The sequence below is a fragment of the Felis catus genome, chromosome F1 (assembly GCF_018350175.1).
Source record: "Felis catus isolate Fca126 chromosome F1, F.catus_Fca126_mat1.0, whole genome shotgun sequence".
NCBI classification, from domain to species: domain Eukaryota; kingdom Metazoa; phylum Chordata; class Mammalia; order Carnivora; family Felidae; genus Felis; species Felis catus.
The window spans coordinates 63,742,601-63,765,962 of NC_058384.1; the positions used below are offsets into that span (position 1 = coordinate 63,742,601).

The 23,362-nt window shown below is 61.5% G+C and overlaps 1 protein-coding gene across 4 annotated transcripts; it reads left to right on the plus strand.

Annotated features, from left to right (window-relative positions):
* Positions 1–2,820: 2,820 nt before the first annotated feature.
* Positions 2,821–22,583, plus strand: NECTIN4 (nectin cell adhesion molecule 4). Of its 4 annotated transcripts, XM_019822298.3 has the most exons (10): positions 2,821–2,970; positions 4,878–5,036; positions 14,702–15,061; positions 16,840–17,130; positions 18,060–18,180; positions 19,047–19,195; positions 19,430–19,586; positions 19,993–20,080; positions 20,467–20,541; positions 20,833–22,583. In XM_019822298.3, the coding sequence occupies exons 2-10, from the start codon at positions 5,015–5,017 to the stop codon at positions 21,055–21,057; spliced, it is 1,488 nt and encodes a 495-aa protein (XP_019677857.3). In that variant the 5' UTR covers positions 2,821–2,970; positions 4,878–5,014; the 3' UTR covers positions 21,058–22,583. The 4 variants fall into 4 exon arrangements, with proteins under 4 accessions (XP_019677857.3, XP_019677855.3, XP_019677858.3 ...); XM_019822296.3 differs by lacking the exons at positions 2,821–2,970; positions 4,878–5,036 and adding an exon at positions 5,949–6,286; XM_019822297.3 differs by lacking the exons at positions 2,821–2,970; positions 4,878–5,036 and adding an exon at positions 5,952–6,286 and having other exon boundaries at positions 19,993–20,068.
* Positions 22,584–23,362: the final 779 nt, after the last annotated feature.

The following is a 23,362-nucleotide window of genomic DNA, read 5'->3' on the forward strand; positions in this document are numbered from 1 at the left end:
CGTCTTTGTCTCTGAATTACACCCCTCCGTTACTCCGTGTGTGTGTGCGCGCGCGCGTGTGTGTTTCTGCCCCGACTCCTTTCTTTCTCCAGGTTTCTACCTGGTCTCACTGTGCCTTGAGATCTGTCACCATTTCCAAGTCTGCTCTTCCCGCCCCTCCCCGCTCCCCCCCCCCCCGCCCCCTCGCTGAACAGAGGCAACCATCTGACTTTCCTTCAAGGAGCTCTGGAACCTTCCAGGAGTGACCAGGCTTCTCCCCTTTGGCTGTGTTCTAGACTGTACACTCAGTGTGGGTTCCCTGGCCACAGTCAGAGGGTATATTGAGGACTAACGAGGACCCGCGGGAGCTTCGATGTCCGCGGCCTTTTCAGGGAGTAGGATTTCCCCACAGGAGACCTTGGAGGGTGGAGGCCTAGGCCCAGGGAGGGAAGCTGACAGGCAAACGGAGACAGATTCTGGGTCTTTACTCCTCTAACCTTTCCTTTAGGGACCTGATCTTGCAAACTGTCGCAGGAAGGAACTCGCGCTCTGTTTCCAGATCCCTAGTCCTTTTTTTATGCCACTTCTAGAAATGAAGGAGCAACTGGGGTTCAAAAAGGCTTCGGGGTGATGCTGGAGGGCAGTCACTTAGGGGTGCCTGCAAGGGGAAGGCACGCGTGCATCTTGGGGTGTGCGGGGTTGTGGGGGGCGGGGAATGCCCAGCAGGGGAGTGGGGGGCCTGCTCGGCTTGCACCTCTGCCTCCCGGGACTTCTCAAAGCTCCCGACCTCGCTGTGTGTGGGGCTGAAAACCGATGCAGGATAGAGTCCAGGTCTCCCAAGTGTGGTGGGAGCAAGGCCAAGAACGAGTTGTGCTGCCCCAGGGCGGCCGGAAACCGGAAGTCCTGGCCCCTGCTTCCTGGGGGCCGGGGAGGGGTGGGGGGCGCAGACCAAGACGGAACCTGGGCGCCCAGGACTGGGCCCCTCGACGGCTGTGACGCGTCCCGGCCTCTGACCAGGGCAGCCACGCGGCTGCTGAGTGCCGGCCATGGAAACAGGCCGGGTCTCAGGTCTGAGGCCACCTGGGTCTTGGAGGGGAGAGGAGGAGGGAGCTTGGATTTACAAGACGGACAGGTGAATGTTCCCAGGCCACACAGAAGGAAGATTATGCCAACAAACTTCAAAAGAAGATGTGCCCTCAAATTACGGGGAGTCCCCAGCTCCTCCCCGTTCCCCCCTCCCCGCCCCCCCGTGCCCCGCTCCCCCTTGGCCCCCGTGCTCTGTCAGCTTCGGCCCCTCTCTGCTCCTGTGTCCCCTCGAGAACATCCCCCTTTCCCCTCAGGGGCTTCTCCACTCTTCTCGAAGCTCCCAGCCCTTCCAGGCTTCTCCCCGCGCTGGGCCTTCTGGTCTCCTGGATTCGCGGGGCTATTTTCTGCTCTGTAGCCTTCCTGCCGCCCCCAGCGCCTGGTCCGAGGCGGACACTTGATGGCAGGGCCACTGGAAGCTTGCTTTCCCCTGGGGCAGTTGCGCCCGGTGGTGACAGGGGCTCAGGCTGATGGCGGGGGGTGGCTGTCTGGTTTGGACAGGCACCCTGCCCTGGGCATCCAGGCCGCTGTTTGGAGGGGAGCAGAAGCCCCAAAGGCCGGGAGCACCTGAAGGTACCCGTCTGTCCCCTGGGGAGCTCCCCCCATGATTCCCGGCAGCCAGGGTTCCCGGGAGGAGCCTCCTCGGTTGGGATGGAGACTGGGAGGATGCATGGGGAGCACCGCTTGGGGTCCGAGCTCTCAGGATCCTGCCTGCCTTTGCTCCTACTTCCTCCTTTGCTGCTACATCTCTCGCTGCTGCTCCAAAGACTCTGCTCTCCGTGAGGGCTCCGACTCTTGTCCTAGACCTGCCAGCACCCACTTCTAGAGCCTTCTAAAAGGGCCAGCGCATCCAGACACAGGGGGTCAAAGAATAAGGGCATCTGTCTCCTACCCCATGCTCGAGGTCCTGGAGTTCACGGTCGTGTATTTGCAGACGCTTGGGGGGTCCAGGGGGTGACGGCCAGCAGGCGGGGCTGTGCACGCGGAGGCCTGAGAAACGGGGCTCAAGGGCGCGCCTCTAGCTGAGCCGTCGCCCCTGGGTGGGTCACCCCAGCTGTAGACCTCCTTAGCGGCAAACAAACCCAGCCCCCTGGGCTCCGAGGGATGTGAGGCAACCAGATGTGTGGTTGTCGTTGAAGGACCGGGGCTGGGTACCCGGGATCCCTGGGCCTGCAGAACGGGGCGAATGGGAACAGCAGAGCGCGTGCCAGATGGAACGTTTAGATGAAACCTTCCGGAAAACTGGGTGCCACCATCCTAACAGTGGGCACAGCGAAGCTCCGGCTGCAGGGGTGGGGGGCGAAGGGGTGTCTCCGTGGCGGAAAAGCTCCGGGAACCCCTCCTCTGTGCGGGACCCTCTGTGTGAGGGGGGCAGCCCCGGAAGGGGCAGAAATGAGCTTGAAGCCTCGACCTGAAGGAGCCGCGGTCCGGGGGGGACGGAATCGAACCCCGTGTCGGGAATCTTCTGCCCCGGTGTCGGTCAGCGCCCCCAAAGCCCCTCTGTGCAAACTGCAGAAGCCAAGGCGACGAGCGCATCGGAAGCAGCTTCGTGTCGCGCAGGGCCACACAGCCGGGCAGGACTGGGTCGCAGACCCGCCGTCCACCCTCGTGCCTCCGACTCCGTCCACTCTGATTGGACTACCCCGTCTCTCCCAAAGCCCAAGGTTCTCCCCCCACCCCCACCCCCACCCCCGTGTCCGCTCCTCCTCCCCCTCGCTCAGCCTGACCCTCGCTCTCGCTCTCCTCGCCACCCCACCCCACCCCTCCTCGTCCCTCCCTGACTCACCTCCCAGTCCCACTGACACAAACAAAACTTTCAGCACGACCCACCCCGACCGGTTTGGCCTAGGTGTGCAGCCTGCCGCGGGGACAGACAGGAGTTGCAAGCGGGTGCCCGGCCACAGGACGGTAAGCATCCGCAGCTCCGCTCGCGGAAACAGCCCTGAGCCTGGAGGCGGCACGTGCGCGAGGACGCGGAGGGAACGCACGGTGGCGGCGGGACGTGGCGTCTGCCGGCCGACGCGGCCCCCTCCCCCGACGGAGGGGCTCGCGGAGGGCAGGGGCCGTGTGTTCTGCGGGCCCCGTCCCCTCCCTGGAGCCTGGTGCTCAGCGGTGCTCACTAAGTGTCCGTAATCGAACTGAGGCAGGCAGGCCCGGTGACGCCGCTCAGACACGTACGCGCGTTAACGATGCCACCGCGGCTTGAATTGTTCCCATTCTTCGGGCCCAGAATGTGGGTGGGAGGAAGGTAGGGAGCGAGGCATGAGGGCAATGGGGGTTCGAGGGGGAGCAAAGAACGGAGGGCAGGAAACCAGGCACTGGCCTAGAAGGGCTTCCGCAGCCAGGATTTTCTTCCAGCCCCAGCCCTAGAATCTGCCTTCCGCAGGACTCATCCCAAAAGAGGGACAGAAAGGCCTGCGTATGAGGGCTTGTCCCCCAAGCGCATGGCCCTGGGGAGACACGCAAGATGGCCCAGGGAGCAGAGAGATTTGGAGACGGGTATTTGTTTGGTGAGGGGGGAAACACTTCGACTTCAAGCAGAGGCCTGGCTGGACCACCTTGGGTCCTCGGCCCCAGCGACACCTCGGGCAAGTCCCGCCTCCCGTCAGCTCTCCACATGGCTGGAGCTGGGGGTGAGTGGAGGAGGGGCTCACACACTCCCTGACTGGTTGCACCGTGGCGGGGTTGGGGGCGTATGGTGCACGGGAAGGCTGAGGAGATGCGGGAACCAGAACTGGAAACCCACTGCTGTCCCCCCTGCCCGCCCCCCCCCCCCCATGCCTCGGTTTCTCTGGTGGTTTCCGGGACCAGGAGGGGTGAATCCGTGGGAAGGAAACCGTGCGATAGGATCCGAGGTGTGATAATTATAATTATAATACAGGATGCTCCCCCCCTCCCATAGCCCCTGGCCCTACCCCACCCCTGCGACACTGCATCTCAAAGCAGCATCGGGGTGAGGCCGCTTCCCCTGGTACAAGTGGGGACCTGAGTCCTAAAGAGGGGAAGGGGTTTGCCAAGGTGGAGGTGGAGAGGAGCTGGGGAGTTTTGGCATCTGGCCTGGCCCTTGAGGAGGGCCTGCCGGAAATAGCCCTTGAAGAAGGGGTCACTACCAAGGTCACTGCCAAGAGTTGGGGCCGTGGTCCTGAGGCCAGGGTTAGAGTCCGGGTGACGGCTCAGGTTCGGGAGAGTCGGGGTGTCCCCTTCCCTGGCCCTCCCTGACCACCCTTTCCACACTGACATCCATTCATTCACAAACGCACGCCCTCGACAGAAGTGTGTCCCGTGCGGGCCTGGGCGACTGCGACAAAGGTTATAAAACAGGCCTGACTTTCCAGGAGCTCACAGACTACAGCTGCCGGTCCTGGCCCCCCGGTTTCACACGTTTAACCGAGTCCCTGGCACGCAGCAGGCTCCAATCCATATTTCTTGAAACCGAAGCTTACATTTAGTCAAGGAGATAAGATGTGCACAAATTATGGGCGCACAGGCTATAATAAAGGGACTAGCAGAGGCTGGGGAAGGACAGAGGAAGATTCATTTTGGGTGGGAGGGGCTGAGAAAGCCCCACGGGAGACGTGGCCTGTGAGGGCAGCTTTGAAAGATGAATAAGATTGTGACAGAGTTGGGGGCGTGGGGTGTGGAGAGCACAGTCTAAGCAAAGTGACCCTCCCTTATTGCCCTTGAACCCCGCTTCCTGCCTCCGGCCAGACAAAATTTGTCCTGCTGCAAACTGTAACCTATATATATATATTTTTTTTTTTCTTTCCTCACGTTTAGCTCAGTATTTACTTTTTTTTTTTTTTTTTTTTTTTTAGCCCCAGTCTGACAGTGAGCTTGTGGCTCCTCGTCACTCAGTTTTCAGGGAGTTCAGAGCCTGCCCCCGTCCTCTGGCTATCCCACATTGGCCAGGAAGGTCTTGTGTCACTTGGTGGTTATATTGTGTGCATCTGGAATGGAAACCCAGGGGCTTACAGGTAGGAATAAACTTACAGGGATACAGGGGCAGAGTATTTGAAATCGAGCTTGACCTTGCAAAGTCCAGACATGTGGTCTTGTCCCATGACCGTGGGGTAAGAGGGTAAAATGACCCTGGAGTGTTGGGCTGGTGCACTTTGGGGACTCCTGGCCAGGTGACGAGGAGGCCTTGAAGTGGAGAGAGGATCCAGCGAGGGGGGCCAGGAACCCGTGGGGCTCATTTCTTGGTCAGTCCATCAGCTTCTATATACGGTGGCATTGGGGACGGTGTCACTTAAGCTCCTTCTCGGGCGTCTTGGAACCAGCCCCCTGTCTGAGGATACAGGCGTCTGAGAAGACCGTGTTCCTACCTAAGCGGTGTGTCCTCCAAGGCCGTTCCCCTCCCTGGGCCTCTGTTCTCACCTAAAGCAAGAGGTATATGGGCCAGTCCCGTACTTCCCGTTCTGGCCCTTCTCTGGTTCTCAGCTTCAAAGCCGAGCCCCTGCAGGAGACTGGGGAACTCGGCAAGGCCCCCGGGAGGCAGCGAGGCTGGCTGGGGTGTGGGATGCTTGGGCTGCTTTCCACCCACAAGGGCCTGGCCCCTGTTCCTCCTGGCCTGGTGCCTCCCTCTTTGAACCACCCTGGGCCTTTTCCTGCCCCGCCCCCCGCACCCTGCCTCTCCCTCCCCAGCCCCTGCCACACTGCCCGGTGAAGCCTGGAGCTGACGATGGGATCCCCCCCCACACACCCCACCCCCCCGCCGCCGCCACCGCCACCACCGCCGGGTCCTTCCCTCCTGCCCTCCCTCCCTGGCGCCCATTAGCTAGCCCAGGCCGTGGGGGCGGTGGCTGGTACGTCTTCGTGCCAGGCCCAACCCCCGGAGACGCACCTGTTCTGACCTGCTGAGCAGGTTCCCAGGTTTCTGCCGTCGTCGTTGGCCACGGCGTGGGAAGCAGCTCTGGGGGAGCTCGGAGCTCCCGATCACGGCTTTTCGGGGGGTAGCCGGAGCTGGGCGGGTAGAGGAGGGCTGGGTCCCCAGCAGAGACCCCGGAGGGATAGGCAGGCGAGGCAGTGCCTGAGGACTCCGCGATTTCCTGCCTTCCGGGTCGCGCCCTACCCAGCTCTAGAGCCGGCTCCCAGGGAGAACTCAGGGGACCGTCAGAAACACTGGGCGGCTCTGCCTTTCCACCGATGCCCCTGTCCCTGGGAGCCAAGATGCGGGGACCCGAGGCCTTGCTGCTGCTGCTGCTGCTGCTGCTATCGTTTCCAGGTAGGACTTGCCCGAACCATCGGGACCCTTGCTTCTGAGCCCGAGCCAACACAGACACGCACACGCACGCACGCACACGCACACGCGGACACACGCACACCTAAACGTTCTCTTCCCTTTGACTCCGGACTGAGCAACCAATCTCTCTCTCCCACCCCCACCCCCCCACTGCCGATGGCGCCCCCAGAAGGGCCAGCCTCACTCTTTCCCTTCGCGCCCGCTTCCAGCCCCAGGCCACAGCCCTGCGTCTGGGGGCCCTGACCGCCTCTGCCACAGCCTTGCCTCAGCCCGGGGAGTGGACGTGTCGACCCAGTGCAGGTGGGGCAGGGAGGTGGCACAGGTGGGGGGCCCTGTCACCCCTGGGTTTCCTGGAGGCTCCTTCGCCTGCTCCCGGGGCTCCAGAAGTGCTGACTGGAGCTGGGCTGACTCAGGGCGGAGCTGGTGTCAGCAGTCATCAGGGTGCAGGGAGCCTGATGCCCAGACCGTGGACAGGGCCCTTCTGTTCCCTTCTTTTTTATGAGGTCCTACAGCACCGGCTTTGGAGCACCTGCTGGGAGACAAGGGGGGAGCTGGGGCGCCTTCACTCGGGCCCCTCTCTTTCCCTGGAGACACTATTTAATGAGGACGGTGATGCTTAGATGAGGGGAGGTGTAGGGTAGAGTATCTTCTAGATAGGGTGTGGTCTCCTTTTGTTTATTCCCTGTCCCCTCATTTTCTCAACTGGATGCCTTCTGTTCCTCCTGTCTAATGTGTATATAGTAGATGTAAATTACAGGAATTGACAATCTCCAGAGTGGGGGACAGAATGTGTGTGTGTGTGTGCATGTGTGTGCGTGTGTCTAAGCATGTGTATGCACAGTGACACCACCGTGGGATTCCCTAGGGTCTTTCCAGAGTAATGAGCAACTGAGGAATCTTTGTCCTGGGAAGACAGAGCCCTGTCTGGATAGGCCCAGGAGCAAGGAAGTGTCATTGTCCAGCAGGGCCCGGCAGGGATTCCTTCTCCGTCACCAGCTGAAGCTGTCAGGAGCATGAGGCACAGATGGGGGGCGGGGGGGGAGGGCACTGCTCCTGTCTGATCTTATAGTGGAGGGGGGATGCAAGGGCACCGGCCAGTCTCCAGTCACAGGGTCCTGAGCTCCAAGCCCTCTGCTTTCCACCCCTGCCTTAACTCCCATCTTCCAGACAACCCTCCTCACTTGCTCAGGCCCAGAGGGTGGGGTCTGGTTGCTGGGGCCAGAGAACTCGGCAGCCGCTTTTCTGGGGGACCTGGCCACCCTTGAAGAATGGAGCCACAATGTCTCAGGACACGGAAAGGGTCAGAGAGGCCACCGCTCTAACTGCCTCATTTCACAGACAGCAAAACTGAGACAAACAGGCAAGCGACGTCTCAAGACGACTCAGTGTTAGCAGCAAGACCGGGGCGAGTGTCCGGGTCTCCCAGCCTCCAGTCTGTTAAAGGCTAGTAGGTCTGAGTGTGCCCGGGGCACAGCCAGGGGACTAAATGCTGGAGATGCGGTGGCAAACAGGATGTGGTCCTGCCTTCTTTTTCCAGGACGTGAGGCTGTTCTAAGAGAAGCCCAGGGAAGGGGAGAGGAGACCTCCTGCAGTCAGGGCATCACCCCGACCTTGCCCAATGCCCGATGGACAGGTGCCATGGCTACGGGGGCACCCTAACTCCAGAATTATCCGGGGTAACTGGGGCCCAGTGAGCTACCCCCCCCCATGGCTGTGAGGACCTGCACAGAGCTGGAGGGTGCTCTGAGGCCTGCAGCGCGGGCCCCAGGTTCCCAGCCTGACGACCACATCCACTGCCGCCCCCCCTTCTGGCTCCTCTCTGTGGAAGCCCCCAGAAAGCCGGAGGTCTTGTCTCCAAAAGAGCTTTGGGCTGGGAGTCCGGAGGCTTGCGTTGTGGCCCCATTTCTGGTCTCCATTTGCTAGGTGACCTTTGGCAACTAAGAACGTAGACTTCGGCAGCCCACGAGGTGGGACCCCGGGATCTCTATGGGCCTTCCAGCTCTGCAGTCCTGTGGCGGTGTGCCTGTCCAGCCGCTGCCCGAAGGGGGGTGCTGGGTGCAGGAAGAGGCGGTCAGTCTGGCTGCGGTGATGGGGGGGGGGAGGGTCCTGGCCCATCTCTCAGTGGGGACCAAGGTAGCTTTATGCCGGATGCTGCCTTCCGCCCCTGCCCTGCTGCAAATCAGTGCCCCCCCCCCCCCAGCTCCTGGGCCATTAGAGCTCTGAGCCCCAGGGCCCTGCCCCACCCCTGACAGGGAGAGGAGCCCAGGCTTGGGAGGTGCCTGACACCACAGTTCTTTGTCTCTCCTTAATGGGATGAATTTCCGGGTAAGGTCCCCTCCCTACTCCCTCCATCTCCTGTCCTGCAGCCAACGGGCTCAAATCTACAGACACCCCTCCAGTGGGATGCTAGTTTCTAGCTCTTTGTCTGGACCCAATCGGGTCCTGTAGGGCCAGAGTGTTGGGGGGGGGGTTGCCCTGAATTCTATGCCCTCCAAGGATTAGGATCGGCTCTCTACCTGAGGTTAATTTCCTAGAAAGGGAGGGGCCCCCATCCCTGCTTTTCTGTTCCTGTTTACAGAGGGGGGCAGACCCTTTCCTGCAGGACCTACCCTAACCCAGGGAAGCCAGAAAGGGAAGCTAGCTTCCCCACCCAAGGTAGCGGGGACTAGGAGAATCACAAGGGAAGCCCCGTGGCCCCAGTGACCTTGGTCCCACCCGGGTGTTTCGCCGGGGCTGGGCTCAGAGGACCCCAGCTACAGAGATGGTGGTGAGGAGTTTGTGGCACAGCGCACCGTCCCAGCTTCTGGAGCATCATCTCGGGGCCCTGGAGTCCTCCAGACTGAGGAGGACAGCCACTGTAGGGAGCTAGGCCTCGTGAGGAGAGACTGCCTGGGCTTTCCGGCCTCCAAAGCTTACTCTAGCACTGACCAAAGGCTAGCAGAGTAGAAGGCTGGGGGTGGGGTGGGGAGCTGAGTCAGGAGGGAAGGGAGGACAGGAGCCTAGGGGCTGAATCTAAAACCGCACGCGAAGGTCAAGTTCAGAACTGGGGCCGGGCCACCAAGCCTTGTAGAGGAGGGCTGTGAAGGAGGTGGTTTGGATCGTGTCTCTCTCTCTCTCTCTCTCTCTCTCTCTCGCTGGGATGGGGAGCCTCTGGCCCCAGGAACTTTTCCCAGAGTTTTCTGGCCACCCCCTCCTCGCTTGCCTTTGTAACTGGTGTCCTGAGAGCTGGGTTGATTTGGGGTGGGGCAGAGCTGGCCCCCACTTTGGGGGGAGGTGGCTGGCAGGATTTAGGGGTGCGGGGTGGCTAAGATCTCAGGAGTTTGGGAGAAGCTGAATTCTGGGTCTCCCACCCACAGTGTGGCTGTTGTGGTGACTCAGCCGGGCTCAGACTCTGGCTCCGGGGGGGTTTAGGGGACTTATCTGTGCTGGGAGCTGTGTCTGGGCCAGAGCCGGGCTGCCTCAAGGCCTGTCCTCCCCCCATTGTTCTCAGCTGCCTTTGTGATTGGTGTGGCCCCCCTCCCCAGACACTAATCTGTGGGTGGGCACTTTGCCCGGGTTGGGAAGCTGTCACTAAGCTGGGGGGCTTAGGACGATGGGGGCCAAGTGAGGGACGTGGATGAAGGCAGACGGAGAGTCTCCTGGTTTTCCAGGCTCCTTAGCACCTCCAAGGCCAAGGTTATGGGAGGAAGGGTGGAAGAAAAAAGGGCTTGCCGGGTGGTTGATGTCACCTGTCTTGAATGGGGGGCTTCAGGGCTCCTCCCAGGTTCTTTCTTACCCCAAACACTCCCACCCATTCCAGCTCTGTCTGGTAGAGGCTGCCACTGTGGGGCGAGGGGAGGCAAGAGTTAACAAAGGAGCCTGAGCCCCTGGACCGCTTGGACCCCTCCCCCTAGCCCTAAGCAGGAGTCCTCCCCCCCTCCCTTCCCACCAAACCCACACCAGACAACCCTCACCCCAGGCCCGGAGCTAGAGCTGGTTTTTCTAGTGGTGGCAGCAGCAGAGGCCTGACAGAGATTCCCAGGGAGAGGCCTCCTGGGGGGCCGAGGGAGGTGGTTGGGGGGTCGGGGGAGGGGGGGGGAGTCCTTCTAGCAGGAGCCTGAGGAGCCAGGGGAGGGTGAGCCTCTGTTTTGCTCTGCTGAGGAGTCCTTGACGGCAGTTTCCCATCACCTGGAGGGGCAGTGACCTCATCTCTGGGTACCTCCGCCTGAGATGAATCTGCCCTCAAGTCTGGGGTGAGGTGGGGAGGGGTGCCTGGCTCCGCTCCAGATGGGCCACAGAGGCGAAGGGGCAGAGCCAACCCACCACTGACCACGGGCAGCTAAGACAGACAGACACGTGGAAGCCAGGAGGGACCAGCATCAAAACATTTACCCTGTGTTCAGAGTCCCGCGGGACGGGAGCGCGCACGCGCACGCGCACGCGCACACGGAACAGTGTCCGCGCACACGCTTGCACACAGACCACTCCGCGGCTCTTGTCTCTGGAGGCAGGCGAGCACAGACACCTTCCTAACGATAACAAGTGAACGCTTAGAAGTGCAAAACACCCCCAAGTTCAGCAAGGCATCGGCCTCACACCCGCCAGGCCCTCTCCCAAAGTCATCAGACATTCACACGCAAAAGACCCATGCACAGACTCGTCGCCAGGACCCCTAGATGCAGGGATACTGAGGGAGAAAGGCCCCTCACAAAGGAAAGCCTCCTTCCCCAAGGACGCTGTTATCTGCAGCTGCTAGCCTCAGTTTCCCCTCCTGAGATCGGAGGCCAGGCCCCCCACACAGAGGAAAGCTGGGACCCAGGCAGCCAACCCAGACCAGGAATGGAGGGCCTGTCTGGGAGCGGGCGGGGTACACAGAGGGCAGGGCCCCAAAGAGGCCCGTGGGGGCCTGGCCAGGGGTGGGGGAGGCCGAGGGCAGGGATCCCGTCTGGCCAGTTGGGCCTGTTCTTTCCTTGCGCAAGGTGGTGGCTGGTGGCGGCTGTGGCTGGGCCTACTGCTCTGTGGCAGCATCTGAATCACCAGGGCTCCTGACCAGCGTCCTGTGCTCCCAGGAGGAGGGGTGGGGACGGTCAGAGGGAGGAGTGCCCAGCCAGCAGAGTCCACCAGCCTCAGCGAACAGTTCGCAGCAGAAGGGTCCGTGGGCTTGGCCCGGCCTGGCAACTACATGCCCGCGGGGTGACCTCACCAGGCGGGCGGCGTGTCTCCTTCGCTCTGGTGACATCATCATGCTGACGCCAGGCGGGCACTGGGTGGGGGAGAGAGGGAGGAGGCAGGGCCGGCCTGCCCTGGCCTGGGAGTCTGGGCTTCTGGGTCCAGTTTAGTCCAGGATGGGGATTCTAGAGCCCAAGTTCTCTCCTCCTTCTGTCGCAGCCCCTGTGTGTGTGTGTGTGTGTGTGTGTGTGTGAAGTGTGAGGGGCTGTTGCCCGAAGCTGTGATGCTCCTGGTGAATAGGGGACTTAGGACAATGCGGGGCTGTGGGAGAGGTCCTGAAAGGGCTCTGCTGTTTTGCTGGGTTCTTCATCCTGCGAAGCGTGGGCTTGTTGCTCGGCGGTGGGGATCTTGGACTTACGGGGAGGGACGCAGAGGACCGCGACGCAGGCATATGGTCTGTTGTGCCCTAAGGGAGACGTATGTTGGGGAAAATGTGGGCGATGCATTGTGGAGAGGGGCTGGATGGTTGGCAAGCATAGGGGTAGGGATGGGAAATACGCCATCCGACGGTGTCCCGTAGAAGGGTCTGAGTGTCCCAGCGGAGCAGGGACCCCTGTGCCTGTGGAAACCAGTGCTTGAAGCAGAGGATGTGCTGGGGGCTGAGCCCCCATCTCCAGCCCACCTCCAGCCCTTCCTTGGCAGCCCTGCTCCCTGCCAAGGAGGGGTGCGGGTGGTGAGCCGGACTCCCAGGCCGGGCTGGGTGGGACCGACACCAGCTTAGGCAGGTCAGGGCCCCGGTATCTGGCCCTGCAGGTCTGTCCTGTCCCGTTCGGGTCCTCCCAGCTCCCGACAGCACCCTCCCTCCCTCTACCCCTGCTCACAGGGTCACGGGACCCCCTTCCTCTGGCCTATGCTCAGCCTCCCCGGAGCCCTCTGGTCCACCCGAGTGGACCACTTCCTCCCTCCATAACCGCCCCGTCCAGCCCCCGGCCTTCTCCCTGTGCGCGGTCAGAGCTGTTCCCTCTGGCATCGAACCCAGGTAGCCAGCCCAGCCTGCCTCCACCCCGGGCTGCCATGCCAACCCCCTCCCAGTCTGCCCAGCCCAGCCCAAGGTTCATTCCTGCTCGCTCTACCTTTTCCTTCTTCTCCCTGTCTCTCTCTCTCTCTCTCATTCATTCATTCATTAACATTCATTCAATAAACATTCACTTCATTCAATAAACATTCATCGAGGTCCCCTTATGTGCCAAGAAGGCAGACCACCTGCCACTGAGCCCTAAGTCAGAAAACCGTGTTTCCCTATGTGATGTGAGAACCAGCTTCTTCTCTTGGGCAGCTCCGTCCGGCGGGACAGGCAGACGGGAAGCGCCCAAATGCAATCCAGGGGGGATACAGTACGGTGGTGAGGTCAGAGCAGGGCGCTAGGGCAGGAGGGAGCGAGGGCCCCTCATTCTGCCTGAGGTGGGGGTGGGGTGGCGGAGGAAGCGTTGTCTAAGCGGAGTCTAAGGCTGAGTAGGAGTCATCCCTCCAGACACCGGGAGGAGCGCCTCCCGGGAGGGGCCCGGGTGAGCCAGGCATGTGTGGCCAGAGGCAGGGGCTGCGCGCTGCGGGGAGTTGCTGGATATACATACATCCCAAGGCAGAGAGCTCTTGGCTTCCCAGAGAGAACCCTCCCTCTGCCCCCAGCCCTGCGTTTCACATGCCTTATTCCACGAATTTATTTATTCCTCCTGGACCATGAGTTTGCCCAGGCCCCGCCCCCCCCTCCTACGTCACTCATCCTGGAACCGGTAGGAGTTGTCTTTGTCCGGCCTCTCTTTTCTCTCTCTCTCTCTCTGGTCAGTGATCAAATCCTACCGAGGGTCCTCCAGGACTGTCCCCTCCTCCCTGTCCCACAGCGTGAAGGGTTCCTAGAGAGTCTCGGGGCTTCAGTCTCCCTGCTTTCCAGCCGGAGGGCACACAGCCACTGGCCTCTTGCCGCAGTGATGGCTCCCCATGAGTTCCTTCCCCTGGTGTGCAAGGCCCAAGCACGCGTACCTGTCCTGTTGGACGCACACCGCCTGCCTTAGGTGCGTCCTTTCCGCCCTGCTGCCTGAGCCAGCCAGCCTCTCCACCCCTCTGGGTCCCTCACCTGGAATCCCTTTCCGGGGTCTCCCCCTCCTGGTCCTACCCAGCTCATGCACGAGGCTCTCCCGCAGGACTCGGGTCCACGGTGACTGTCCCATCCCCCAAGTGGCCTGCAACACACCCCTGAGCACTAAATCAGAGACCGTCACGCCTTTCCATACACGTCCACAAAATGTGTCTCCAGACCTCAGGTTCCATGAGGACAAGACAGGAAAGGGATCCTTCTTTGAAAACGAGGTGACCTGAGAGATGCCCCTGGGTGCTGCGTGCTGTCCTTGTCGATGCACAGAACGCTCGCCCTTCCCTGCTGGTGCCCGTCTCTGCCCCTCTGATTCCGGGTCGCTCGCCACCGTTCTGACCCTGTCGCTGGGTGTCTGCCCTGACCTCATCTCTCTGGGCTTCTGACCTGGGGCCTTTCTGTCTTCAGTGACTTGTCATTCCTGTCTCTGAGCCTCCGTTGCGGCCATTCCTCCCACAGAGAAGGCCTGCTCTCTGGGAATCCAGATCGGTCATCTTGAAGCCATGAAAAGAATGTTCCGAAGGGCCCCTTCGCCCCCTACGTGCCCCATCCCAGCCGCCAGCTGCTTTCCATCCCTGCCTCCTCTCCTGGCCACACTTCCTGAAAGCGTTCACTTTCGCCCCCGCCCCCGCCCCCTCCTTGGTGGGTTGAACCTTCTGTGAAAGTTTGCCCAGGGCTTCCCCGGCCTCTGCGCCCAAAACCCATTTCCGTGAGAGGACTGGGAACTCCCTGAGGGCGGAGGCTGGCTCTCTCCAGCCGCAGCCTCCCGCCTCTCGGTGGCTCAGGACACACTCCTGGGCTGGGAGAGGGTGTGGCTCTCCCACCCGGCGTCCCCCTGGCCTTAGGCAAGTCACTTCCTCTCTCTGGGCCTCAGTTTCCTCATCTGTCAAATGGCGATAATAACGCCCACCTCGGGAATGCTGTGTGGATCTAATGAGGTAATGGACTGAACGCGCTTGGCAAGCAGAAAGTGCTCCAGGAGTTCCGGTGGCCTCCTCCCCAACCCCCCCCCCCCCGCGTCTGCATCAGGAAGTGCTCCCCCCCCCCCCCCCCCCGCTCCCGCCGCGCCCCTAATCTAGGCTGCTCCTCTCTGCCCCCTGCAGGCCGCTGCCGGGCGGGCGAGCTGGAGACCTCGGACCCGGTGACCGTGGTGCTGGGCCAGGACGCCAAGCTGCCCTGCTTCTACCGAGGGGAGCCCGGCGAGCAGGTGGGGCAGGTGGCGTGGGCTCGGGTGGACGCGGGCGAGGGCGCCCGGGAGCTCGCGCTGCTGCACTCCAAGTACGGGCTGCACGTGAGCGCGGCCTACGAGGGCCGCGTGGAGCAGCCGCCGCCTCCACGCAGCCCCCTGGACGGCGCCGTGCTCCTGCGCAACGCGGTGCAGGCCGACGAGGGCGAGTACGAGTGTCGCGTCAGCACCTTCCCCGCAGGCAGCTTCCAGACGCGGCTGCGGCTCCGCGTGCTGGGTAAGTGGGGTGCGGGGCGCACAGGGCCACCAGGCCCTCGCCGGCGGCTTCGCGGGCGAGAGCAGGGGTGGGGGGCGCCGAGAGGCGTGGGGCAGCGGGCGAGCGGGAGTAAGAGGTGGCGTCCCGTAGGGGTGAGGGAGCCCGGCGCAGTCCATCCTCCCACCCAATCCAGAAATTCCCTCCGAGTGACCTCAGCAGCTTGCCACGCACACAGCGGTCAGCCTGGGGGAAGAGTCCCCGTAATAGAACATTCTTCTGTTGACTTGCACCACCCTCCCTGGTCGCTGTCGCTCTCCGAAGCAAGGTGGCACAGGCTCATTCTCTCCTCTGCCCGCGAGCCTTTCAGAGAGCTGAGGACCTTTGCCATTCCCCACGCCCCCCCCAGCCCCCCCCCCCCCCCCCCCCCCGTCTCCTCTTATGGAAGCTACACTTACTAGTTCCCGCAGTGGTTCTACCAAAGGCACTCCTTCGCAGCCTCCCTGGCCATCCACGGTTTTAAAATGTGGGGCCGAGATACGGACCACGGGGACCCAGCCCCCAACGGGCGTGGCTGTGCCTGACCAGTGGGGCTCCTACCTTTCCTGGTCTGGACCTTCAGTGAATGTGGCTGGAGATCACAATCACCTTTTATTTTACTTTATTTTATTTTTAAGTTTGTTTATTTTGAGAGAGAGAGAGAGCGAGCGCGTGCATCAGCCTGGGAGGGGCAGAGAGAGGAGACAGAGAGTCCCAAGCAAGCAGGCTCTGCACCGTCAGGGTAGAGCCTGATGCGGGGCTCGATCTCAGACCGTGAGATCATGACCTGAGCCAAAGTCAAGAGGCAGACGCTCAACCAACTCAGACACCCAGGCGCCCCTCACCATCACCTTTCTTTCTTTCTTTTTTAAAAAAAAATTTTTTTTTCAACGTTTTATTTATTTTTGAGACAGGGAGAGACAGAGCATGAATGGGGGAGGGTCAGAGAGAGAGGGAGACACAGAATCTGAAACAGGATCCAGGTTCTGAGCGGTCAGCACAGAGCCTGACGCGGGGCTCAAACTCACGGACAGTGAGATCGTGACCTGAGCCTAAGTCAGACGCTTAACCGACTGAGCCACCCAGGCGCCCCCACCTTTGTTTTAAACCACCATTTTGCGCTGTGGGCTCTTGTGGTCGATGGATGCCCTAGACCTATGGTCTACTTAAGGCTTTTGCATTTTGTGCTTGAGCTGTTCATGTCAAGAAGATAGGAATAAAGAACCTTCTTCAGTTTCCCTTTATCTGCGTGGAACTTAGTAACGCTAGCCTTGGGGGTGAAAATCCTGAGTGTGAATCTGGGCCCCATCCTCCAACAGCTGACCATCTGGGACAAATCCTCTAACCTCCCCAACGCGCCGGTGTCCTGACTTGTAGAACAGGGGTAGGGATGCCCACCTCGCTGGCCCGCCGGCAGGATTAATGAGATAACATCGATCGAGTGTTTAGCACGATACCCGGCACATAATAAGTGCTCACTAAGTGCTGGCTATTATTATTAGGACAGAGATGTTGTCTGGTCAGCTCTTTATTTACTTCATCATTTCTTATTAAAAAATGATCCCTGCTCATTGTAAAAAATATTTTTTAAATCAAAACAATGGAGAAAGCTGAAAGCCTACCACTCATCTGGTGGTGCCCACATTGGTGAGATAAGACAACGAACAGGGCCTGAAAATGTTTCCTTGCAAGACCGAGCTGGGACGGGCCAGGGCCTCCTGACGGGTGTGCAGACCGTGACCCCTGCCTCCTCCCCCCTGCAGTGCCTCCCCTGCCCTCCCTGAACCCTGGTCCGGCGCTAGAAGAAGGCCAGGGCCTGACGCTGGCGGCCTCCTGCACAGCAGAGGGCAGCCCAGCCCCCAGCGTGACCTGGGACACAGAGGTCAAGGGCACCGCCACCAGCCGCTCCTTCAAGCACTCCCGCTCAGCTGCTGTCACTTCGGAGTTCCACCTGGTGCCCAGCCGCAGCATGAATGGGCAGCCACTCACCTGCGTGGTGTCCCATCCGGGCCTGCTGCAGGACCAAAGGATCACCCACATCCTCCAAGTGGCCTGTGAGTACTTAAATCTTGGGTAGAGACTCACCAGTCTGGCCAGGCTGGATCGTGAAAGGCGGCCTTGTGTGGCCGGGAGACCCCTAGTGCAAAGGTAGAAGACCAGGAGGCCGTCCCGGATGACCTTGACAGATCACTCAGACCTCTCTGGCCTTTGGTGTCCTGTTTACCAAGGGGGTTGTCCCACGCCACAGGGCTGTTGGGAGAATCCGGTATAAACACAGACTTGAAAGCACTTTGTGACGTACACGAAGAGAGACAGCTTCGGGCTCCCTGGTTCTGGTCGGACAAGCCCTATTTCTGCCGTGCACCGGCTGTTAGTCAATCTTGTCCGTCTTCATTTTCCTCCGCAGCAGGAGTATAATTAGACGAACTTTACAGAGTTCCGATGGGAATTAGAAACCACGAACGCGAAGCATCTCACACGACGCTGAGTGCTTGAATGGTCCTCAGTCCGCAGCAGATACCGTTTTCCCAGCACTAAGCTCAGAGCCTCTCTGGGCACAGGGCTGTTTTCTATTCACACGAACCCAGCATTTGGCACAAAGTAGGCCCTCGACAAATGTTTGTCAAGGAAATGTACAGACAAGTAGGATCGTTACGTCTTTGGAGAATCGGGGAGCATTGACGGAACACCTGTTCCGTGACTAGCACTATGCCGGGGACCACAGGGGATTCCGAAAAAGCGTGACTCTTTGCTGAGGGACTTCTAGGCTCGTTGCCCAGACAAACCACAGTGGGCTCTGAGCTCAGAGCTCCACACGGGAGCCGGGGGGCCGGGACCCGGCGGCCAGGCTGGGCTGGGCTGGGTTTGGAAGCAGATGAGAAGATCAGAGAAGGGCAGGGTGGGGCCCGAGCAGGGGGCCCCTGGAGGAGCAGATGATGGAAAGCCTCATTCCCCTTCTTCCTCCTCCCTCCTCCCACTCCAGTCCTCACCGAGGCCTCTGTGAGGGGCCTCGAAGACCAAAAGCTGTGGCAGGTGGGCAGAGAAGGGGCTACCCTCAAGTGCCTGAGCGAGGGATACCCTTCTCCCTCGTACAACTGGACACGGTAAGGGCCTGGCCCGGGGGGAGGGCCTCGCTTGCGGCCAGGGTCCTTCCCTCGCAGGGCTGCCGTGTCCTCATTAGGGGCTGGGACAGTATATTCTGGACCCCGGATAAAGTGGGGCACGTGTTCAGGCCCACTCAAGAATACGCGTGGTCACCAAATATCACGATTGGCTTGCACCCGGGGGCCCACGATGCACGCGGTCGTTGGGAGGGAACAAGCTAGTAAGTCCTTGGCTTTCCCCCTAACTCTTCAAACGCGAGACATAGTGCAAGATTTAAATATTAATGTTTTATATGTTTACGTGAGTACCTGAGGCGGAGAGGACAAAAAGGCACTGCTGTGATCTTGTAAGACCCTTGTAAGCACCTTAGAAGTGCCAGCTGCCCGCCTCTGCCGGTTCCTTGGCTTTTTCCTGGGTCTCAGGTGTCCAGGGGGTTGGGGAGGCGCCAGGTGCACACGTGTGTGAGCCCCCGACAGGCACATTCTCACACGTGAGCGGAGGAACCGTGCGTGTGGCCTCGTGCGTGCCCCGGGCTCCGTTCAGGCCCCCTGCCACGCAATGTCGTGGGCGTTGGGGCGTGCGGTCACACTCTCCCAGTCCGTCTGAGCCCAGAGAGGGACGGTGTGTCCTGCGGTGTGGGCCTGGTACCCAGTGCCGGGTGACGTGTGTGTGTGTGTGGGGGGGGTGCCCAGGTCAGCCTGGGCGGCAGGGAGCAGGGGCCTCTGCCCAGACCTGCCCGGGGGAGGGAGGGGCACCGTGGGAACAGCCAGCGGCTCGGGTGACGTCACGGGGGCGGGAGGGGAGAGCTGCCCGGGCACGTTGGGTGGGGGCAGCCTCGGGCCGCCGCAGCCTCCCTGTCGTCCAGGTTGGACGGGCCTCTGCCCAGCGGGGTGCGAGCGGAAGGGGACACTCTGGGCTTTCCTCCGCTGACCCCCGAGCACAGCGGCATCTACGTGTGCCACGTCAGCAACGAGCTCTCTTCGAGGGATTCCCGGGTCACTGTGGACATCCTTGGTGAGCACCGGGGCAGACACAGGGTGGGGGGGCCCGGCCGAGAGCCCGGAGGGGCAACGGTGACAGACAGAGAGGGTGAGCTGGGGGCGGGGGCGGGGGGGGCTGGACCGCGTGTATTTTGCAGAGGGTCAGGCTGAGGGGGTGGTTGGGGGGGGTGTTGGGAGGACACGGGGGCAGGGTTGGGGAGGGCGGGGGTGTGGGCAGCCACCCCAGACCGAGGCCTGTCTCCCGCAGACCCGCAGGAGGCCCCCGGGAAGCAGGTGAACCTGGTGTCGGCCTCAGTGGTGGTGGTGGGCGTGATCGCCGCACTCTTGTTCCTCCTGCTGGTGGTGGTGGTGGTGCTCATGTCCCGGTACCATCGGCGCAAGGCTCAGCAGATGACTCAGAAATAGTGAGTCGTGGCTGCTCGGGGGGGCGGAGCTAAGCTGGGGGCAAAGCCGGCCGGGCGGAGCGGGAGGTGGGGGCCCCCGGCACCCAGGAGAGAGGGGAGGCGGGCGGGGGTGCTGACGGCTGGGGAGCTCATGGACCGGAGCTGGGCAGGGTCCTTCGGGGAGCCAGGGGCGCTGGGGCCACAGCTGAGTGGGGAGGGAGGCCCAGATCCACGTGCCCGGGTATCCCCAAACACACACACCGTAGCGGGGCTCACGCTCGCTCTGCAGCCACTCACTCACACTGGGGAGGAGGGGGGGGACAGCACAGCCCCACACCCTCCAGCCCCGGCTCACATAGGCTCTCGGCCTGCCCACCTTGGGAGCCACCAGTACCCTCAGCTCCTAACAAGGGCGTGTCTTTCCCAGTGAGGAGGAGCTGACCCTGACCCGGGAGAACTCCATCCGGAGGCTGCACTCCCATCACTCGGACCCCAGGAGCCAGGTGTGTGCCAAGGTCGGGTGCATCTGGGAGCGGGTTGGGGGAGGGGAAGGGTGGGGAAGAGAGGTGGGGGGAAGGGGGGCTCGGGGGGCCCTTCTGCAGACCAGGAGGACAGACAGCCCTCGGCCAGGTCTGGCCGCTGACTCGCGGCCTGGGCTGGGGGTAGGGCTGTTTTGGGGTCCACTCTGGGTCCACCTGGCCCCCCTTTAGCACTGGCCCCCCGGGCTGCTCTGGGAAGCCGCCGTCAGCCCTGGCTCCAGGGTGGGGCCGGGTTGGGGGGCGAGGACGGGCGTCAGGGAGAGCAGACAGGCAGACAGGTGGACAGGTCGGGTGGGGGGAAAGGTGATGACGGAGGAGGCTGAGCCCTGTTCTGACTCCTCCCCCGTGTCCGGGCCCCACAGCCGGAGGAGAGTGTAGGGCTGAGAGCCGAGGGCCACCCCGATAGTCTCAAGGACAACAGTAGCTGCTCTGTGATGGTGAGGCCCCCCGGCCCCACCGGCGTCCCCACCACTGTCCTCAGGCCCCTCTCCTGCTCGGGGATGTGGCGCGCCAGCCGCCCCTCACCAGACCCTCTGTCTCGGGCCGGCACCTCGGCTGTGCCTGTGTTCACCTGTGGCTCTCCTTCGCCCCCCCCCTGCGCCTGACGCTCATTCCTGGCCCCCGTGTCTGAGCCCCTGACCTCTGACCCTACGGCTCCCCACCCGGCCCCCCTCCCGTCTGGCTCCCCTGCCTCGGGTCCTGACTTGCCCTCTGCCCTTGGCGTCCAGAGCGAAGAGCCGGAGGGCCGTAGTTACTCGACGTTGACCACGGTGAGGGAGATTGAAACCCAGACTGAACTGCTGTCTCCAGGCTCCGGGCGGGCAGAGGAGGAGGAAGATCGGGACGAAGGCATCAAACAGGCCATGAACCATTTCGTCCAAGAGAACGGGACCCTGCGGGCCAAACCCACGGGCAATGGCATCTACATCAATGGGCGGGGGCATCTGGTCTGACCCAGGCCTGCCTCCGTCCCCTAAGCCTGGCTCCTTCTGCTGACCTGGGGATTTCTGTTCGGGGAGAGGGGGCTCTCTAAACACCCTATTTCTTCAGGAAGATGCTCCCCATCCCGACTGCTCGACCTTTTCCTCCAGCCCCTCTGTTCGACCAAGGTAGGGGGGGGGCTCTGCTGGTTGAGTCCTTCCCTGTGTGTGTGTGTGTGTGTGTGCATGCACGCAGATCACCGTGTGCATGTGTGAGCGTTCGCTGACCTTGTGCGTGTGCGGGGGTGATGTGCCCGTGCTTCATGTCAGCGTCCAAGTGAACTGCGGTGGGTTTGCTGGCGCGTCGTGTGGCTGCGTGACCTCTACCTGTAAGCACAGGTTATCTCCTCGGACCCCAGAGCAGTATTAATGACGCAGAGGTTGGAGGCGAGAGGTGGAGACGGTGGGCCAGACCCAGGTGCACCGGCCGGAGCTGGATTCTGGCCTCCTCCGAGTTGGGGAGCTGGGCTCCCTGCACTTGAAAGCCAGCGGGGGCAAGTGTGAACGGCCAGCTCAGGGGCCTGCCAGGCTAACCCTGCTCAGGAAGAAGCCCCTGGCCCTCTGGTGGCCTCTGGTGGCCTCTGGGCCCTGCTGCACCTGCCTATTTTCTATAAATAGACCTGCTGGGGGAGTTTCTGTAGGGAATACTGCTCCGAATACTTTAATACGAGACACAAAAATTTGAATTTCTTTCAAATTGTCTTTGAAAGAAAATTTGCGCTGCCTCTGGATGTTTGTTATTGCTTGGACTGCTTGGAGTGTGATTAGCCAACAACCCTGGGAGTCAGCCACTGGTCAGCCACCCCCCCTCCCGAGAGACTGTGCTCAGACCCCAGCAGCGTGCCAACGCCCATGGTTCTGAAAGGTGTTCCTGCTAAGACACTTTAATTTAGGCAGCCTCTTGGGAGGGAGCCTGGAGTTGTGGAGTCTGAGTCAACGGTGTGAGCCCCTTGGTCAGGGGCTGCAGGAGGACAGGGTGGGGTCCCTGGCCCTAGAGGCTCCCCGGTCCCTTCCCTACCGCGTCTTTTTTCTTAGTTGCGTCCCCAGTTGTTTGTGGTCCCTTGGGGGGGTGCGGGGACTGGGTGACAAGGGCTCCTGGTTCACAGGTGGTGTAAGGGAGGAAGGGTCGTGATTACAGACCTGGGGGGGGGGTCAGGTGGGGCAAAGCTGCCGTTGGAGGCAAGAATGTCTCCTTTCCCCCAGGGAACTCTGGGTCACTAGCTCGGGGCTCTTTTGGCAGTGGGGGGGGGGTGCTGGGGTTAGATACGGTCCACCGTTGCCTTGCCCACCCGAAACACACTCGGCCAGAATGCCTAGATTTTGTACCCAAACCCCACTTGGCCCGAAAACAGCCGGATCTCACCCCCTGCTCCCTGGCCAGCTCAGGACTTTGGATGTGGAGCCCAAAGATCTGGGGTCCTAGTGTGTACATTTTGTGTAAATATGTGCATATTTGTATATAAAATGATATTCTGTTTTTAAATAAACAGATAAAAGCTGTTCTGCCTGGTTCCTGTCTTGCCCCTGAGCTGTGTAAGCCTTGAACAACTCGATTCTCCCTCTGCATCGTCCTCCCTGCGGCCCCGAGTAGGGCAGGAGAGAGCGTGTCTGTGGCTGGGAGGGAAAGGGGAAAGACGTGTCCCCGCCAGGCCCTCTGCCGTCTCCCAGAGTCCCCGAGTCCTTCTGGGACAGCCGGCGCCCTTGTGCGCCCTGTTGTCAATCCTGTGTCGTGCCCCAGCGTCACCAAAATGGGCCTGGGAGGCAGAATGCTGTGCACGCTCTTTCCAGACAAAGAAGCCGGCCCTCCAATGAGTTCCGTGGAAAGAGCTGGAAGGATTAGAGATCACCTAGTTCACCCCCTTCCTTGTCACATGTGTGGAAACAGGCTCGGCGAGGTAATGTGACTCGTCACAGGCCTGCCAGGGGCCCAGCCTGGCATCCTCCTGGGGGCTCCGCACGGCCCTGTGCCACCTCGCTCTCAGGCCGGCCCCCTGTCTCCGCCTCGGAGCCCCGAATTCTGATCTCCGAGGGTGTCAGGCACCTGCTCACGCCCCAGGCGCCGCCACCCCACCCCGGGGCTCTGACATCACCTCCCCTTGACCAATGAGCGAAGTCCCAGCGCTGGGTTGAGGATGTGAATGTCGGCTGCCTCCCCCACCCCAGGCCCTGTGGTTGCAAAGATGCTCTAACAGGAAGCGGGTTTGAGGAGCCACACGGCTTCCTGCTCCCCCAGGGCTGAGCAGGGCCGGAGGGGCGAGTGCCAGCCTGGGCCACGAGA

What these genes read in the sequence shown, in the direction of transcription:
- NECTIN4 (XM_019822296.3), top strand. Translation starts at nt 6,208, where the DNA reads ATGCCCCTGTCCCTGGGAGCCAAGATGCGGGGACCCGAGGCCTTGCTG. An exon ending in GCTGCGGCTCCGCGTGCTGG is followed by an intron (nt 15,062 to 16,839) that starts GTAAGTGGGGTG and finishes TCCCCCCTGCAG; the next exon opens with TGCCTCCCCTGCCCTCCCTG. An exon ending in GGAGCCAGGTGTGTGCCAAG is followed by an intron (nt 20,081 to 20,466) that starts GTCGGGTGCATC and finishes CGGGCCCCACAG; the next exon opens with CCGGAGGAGAGTGTAGGGCT.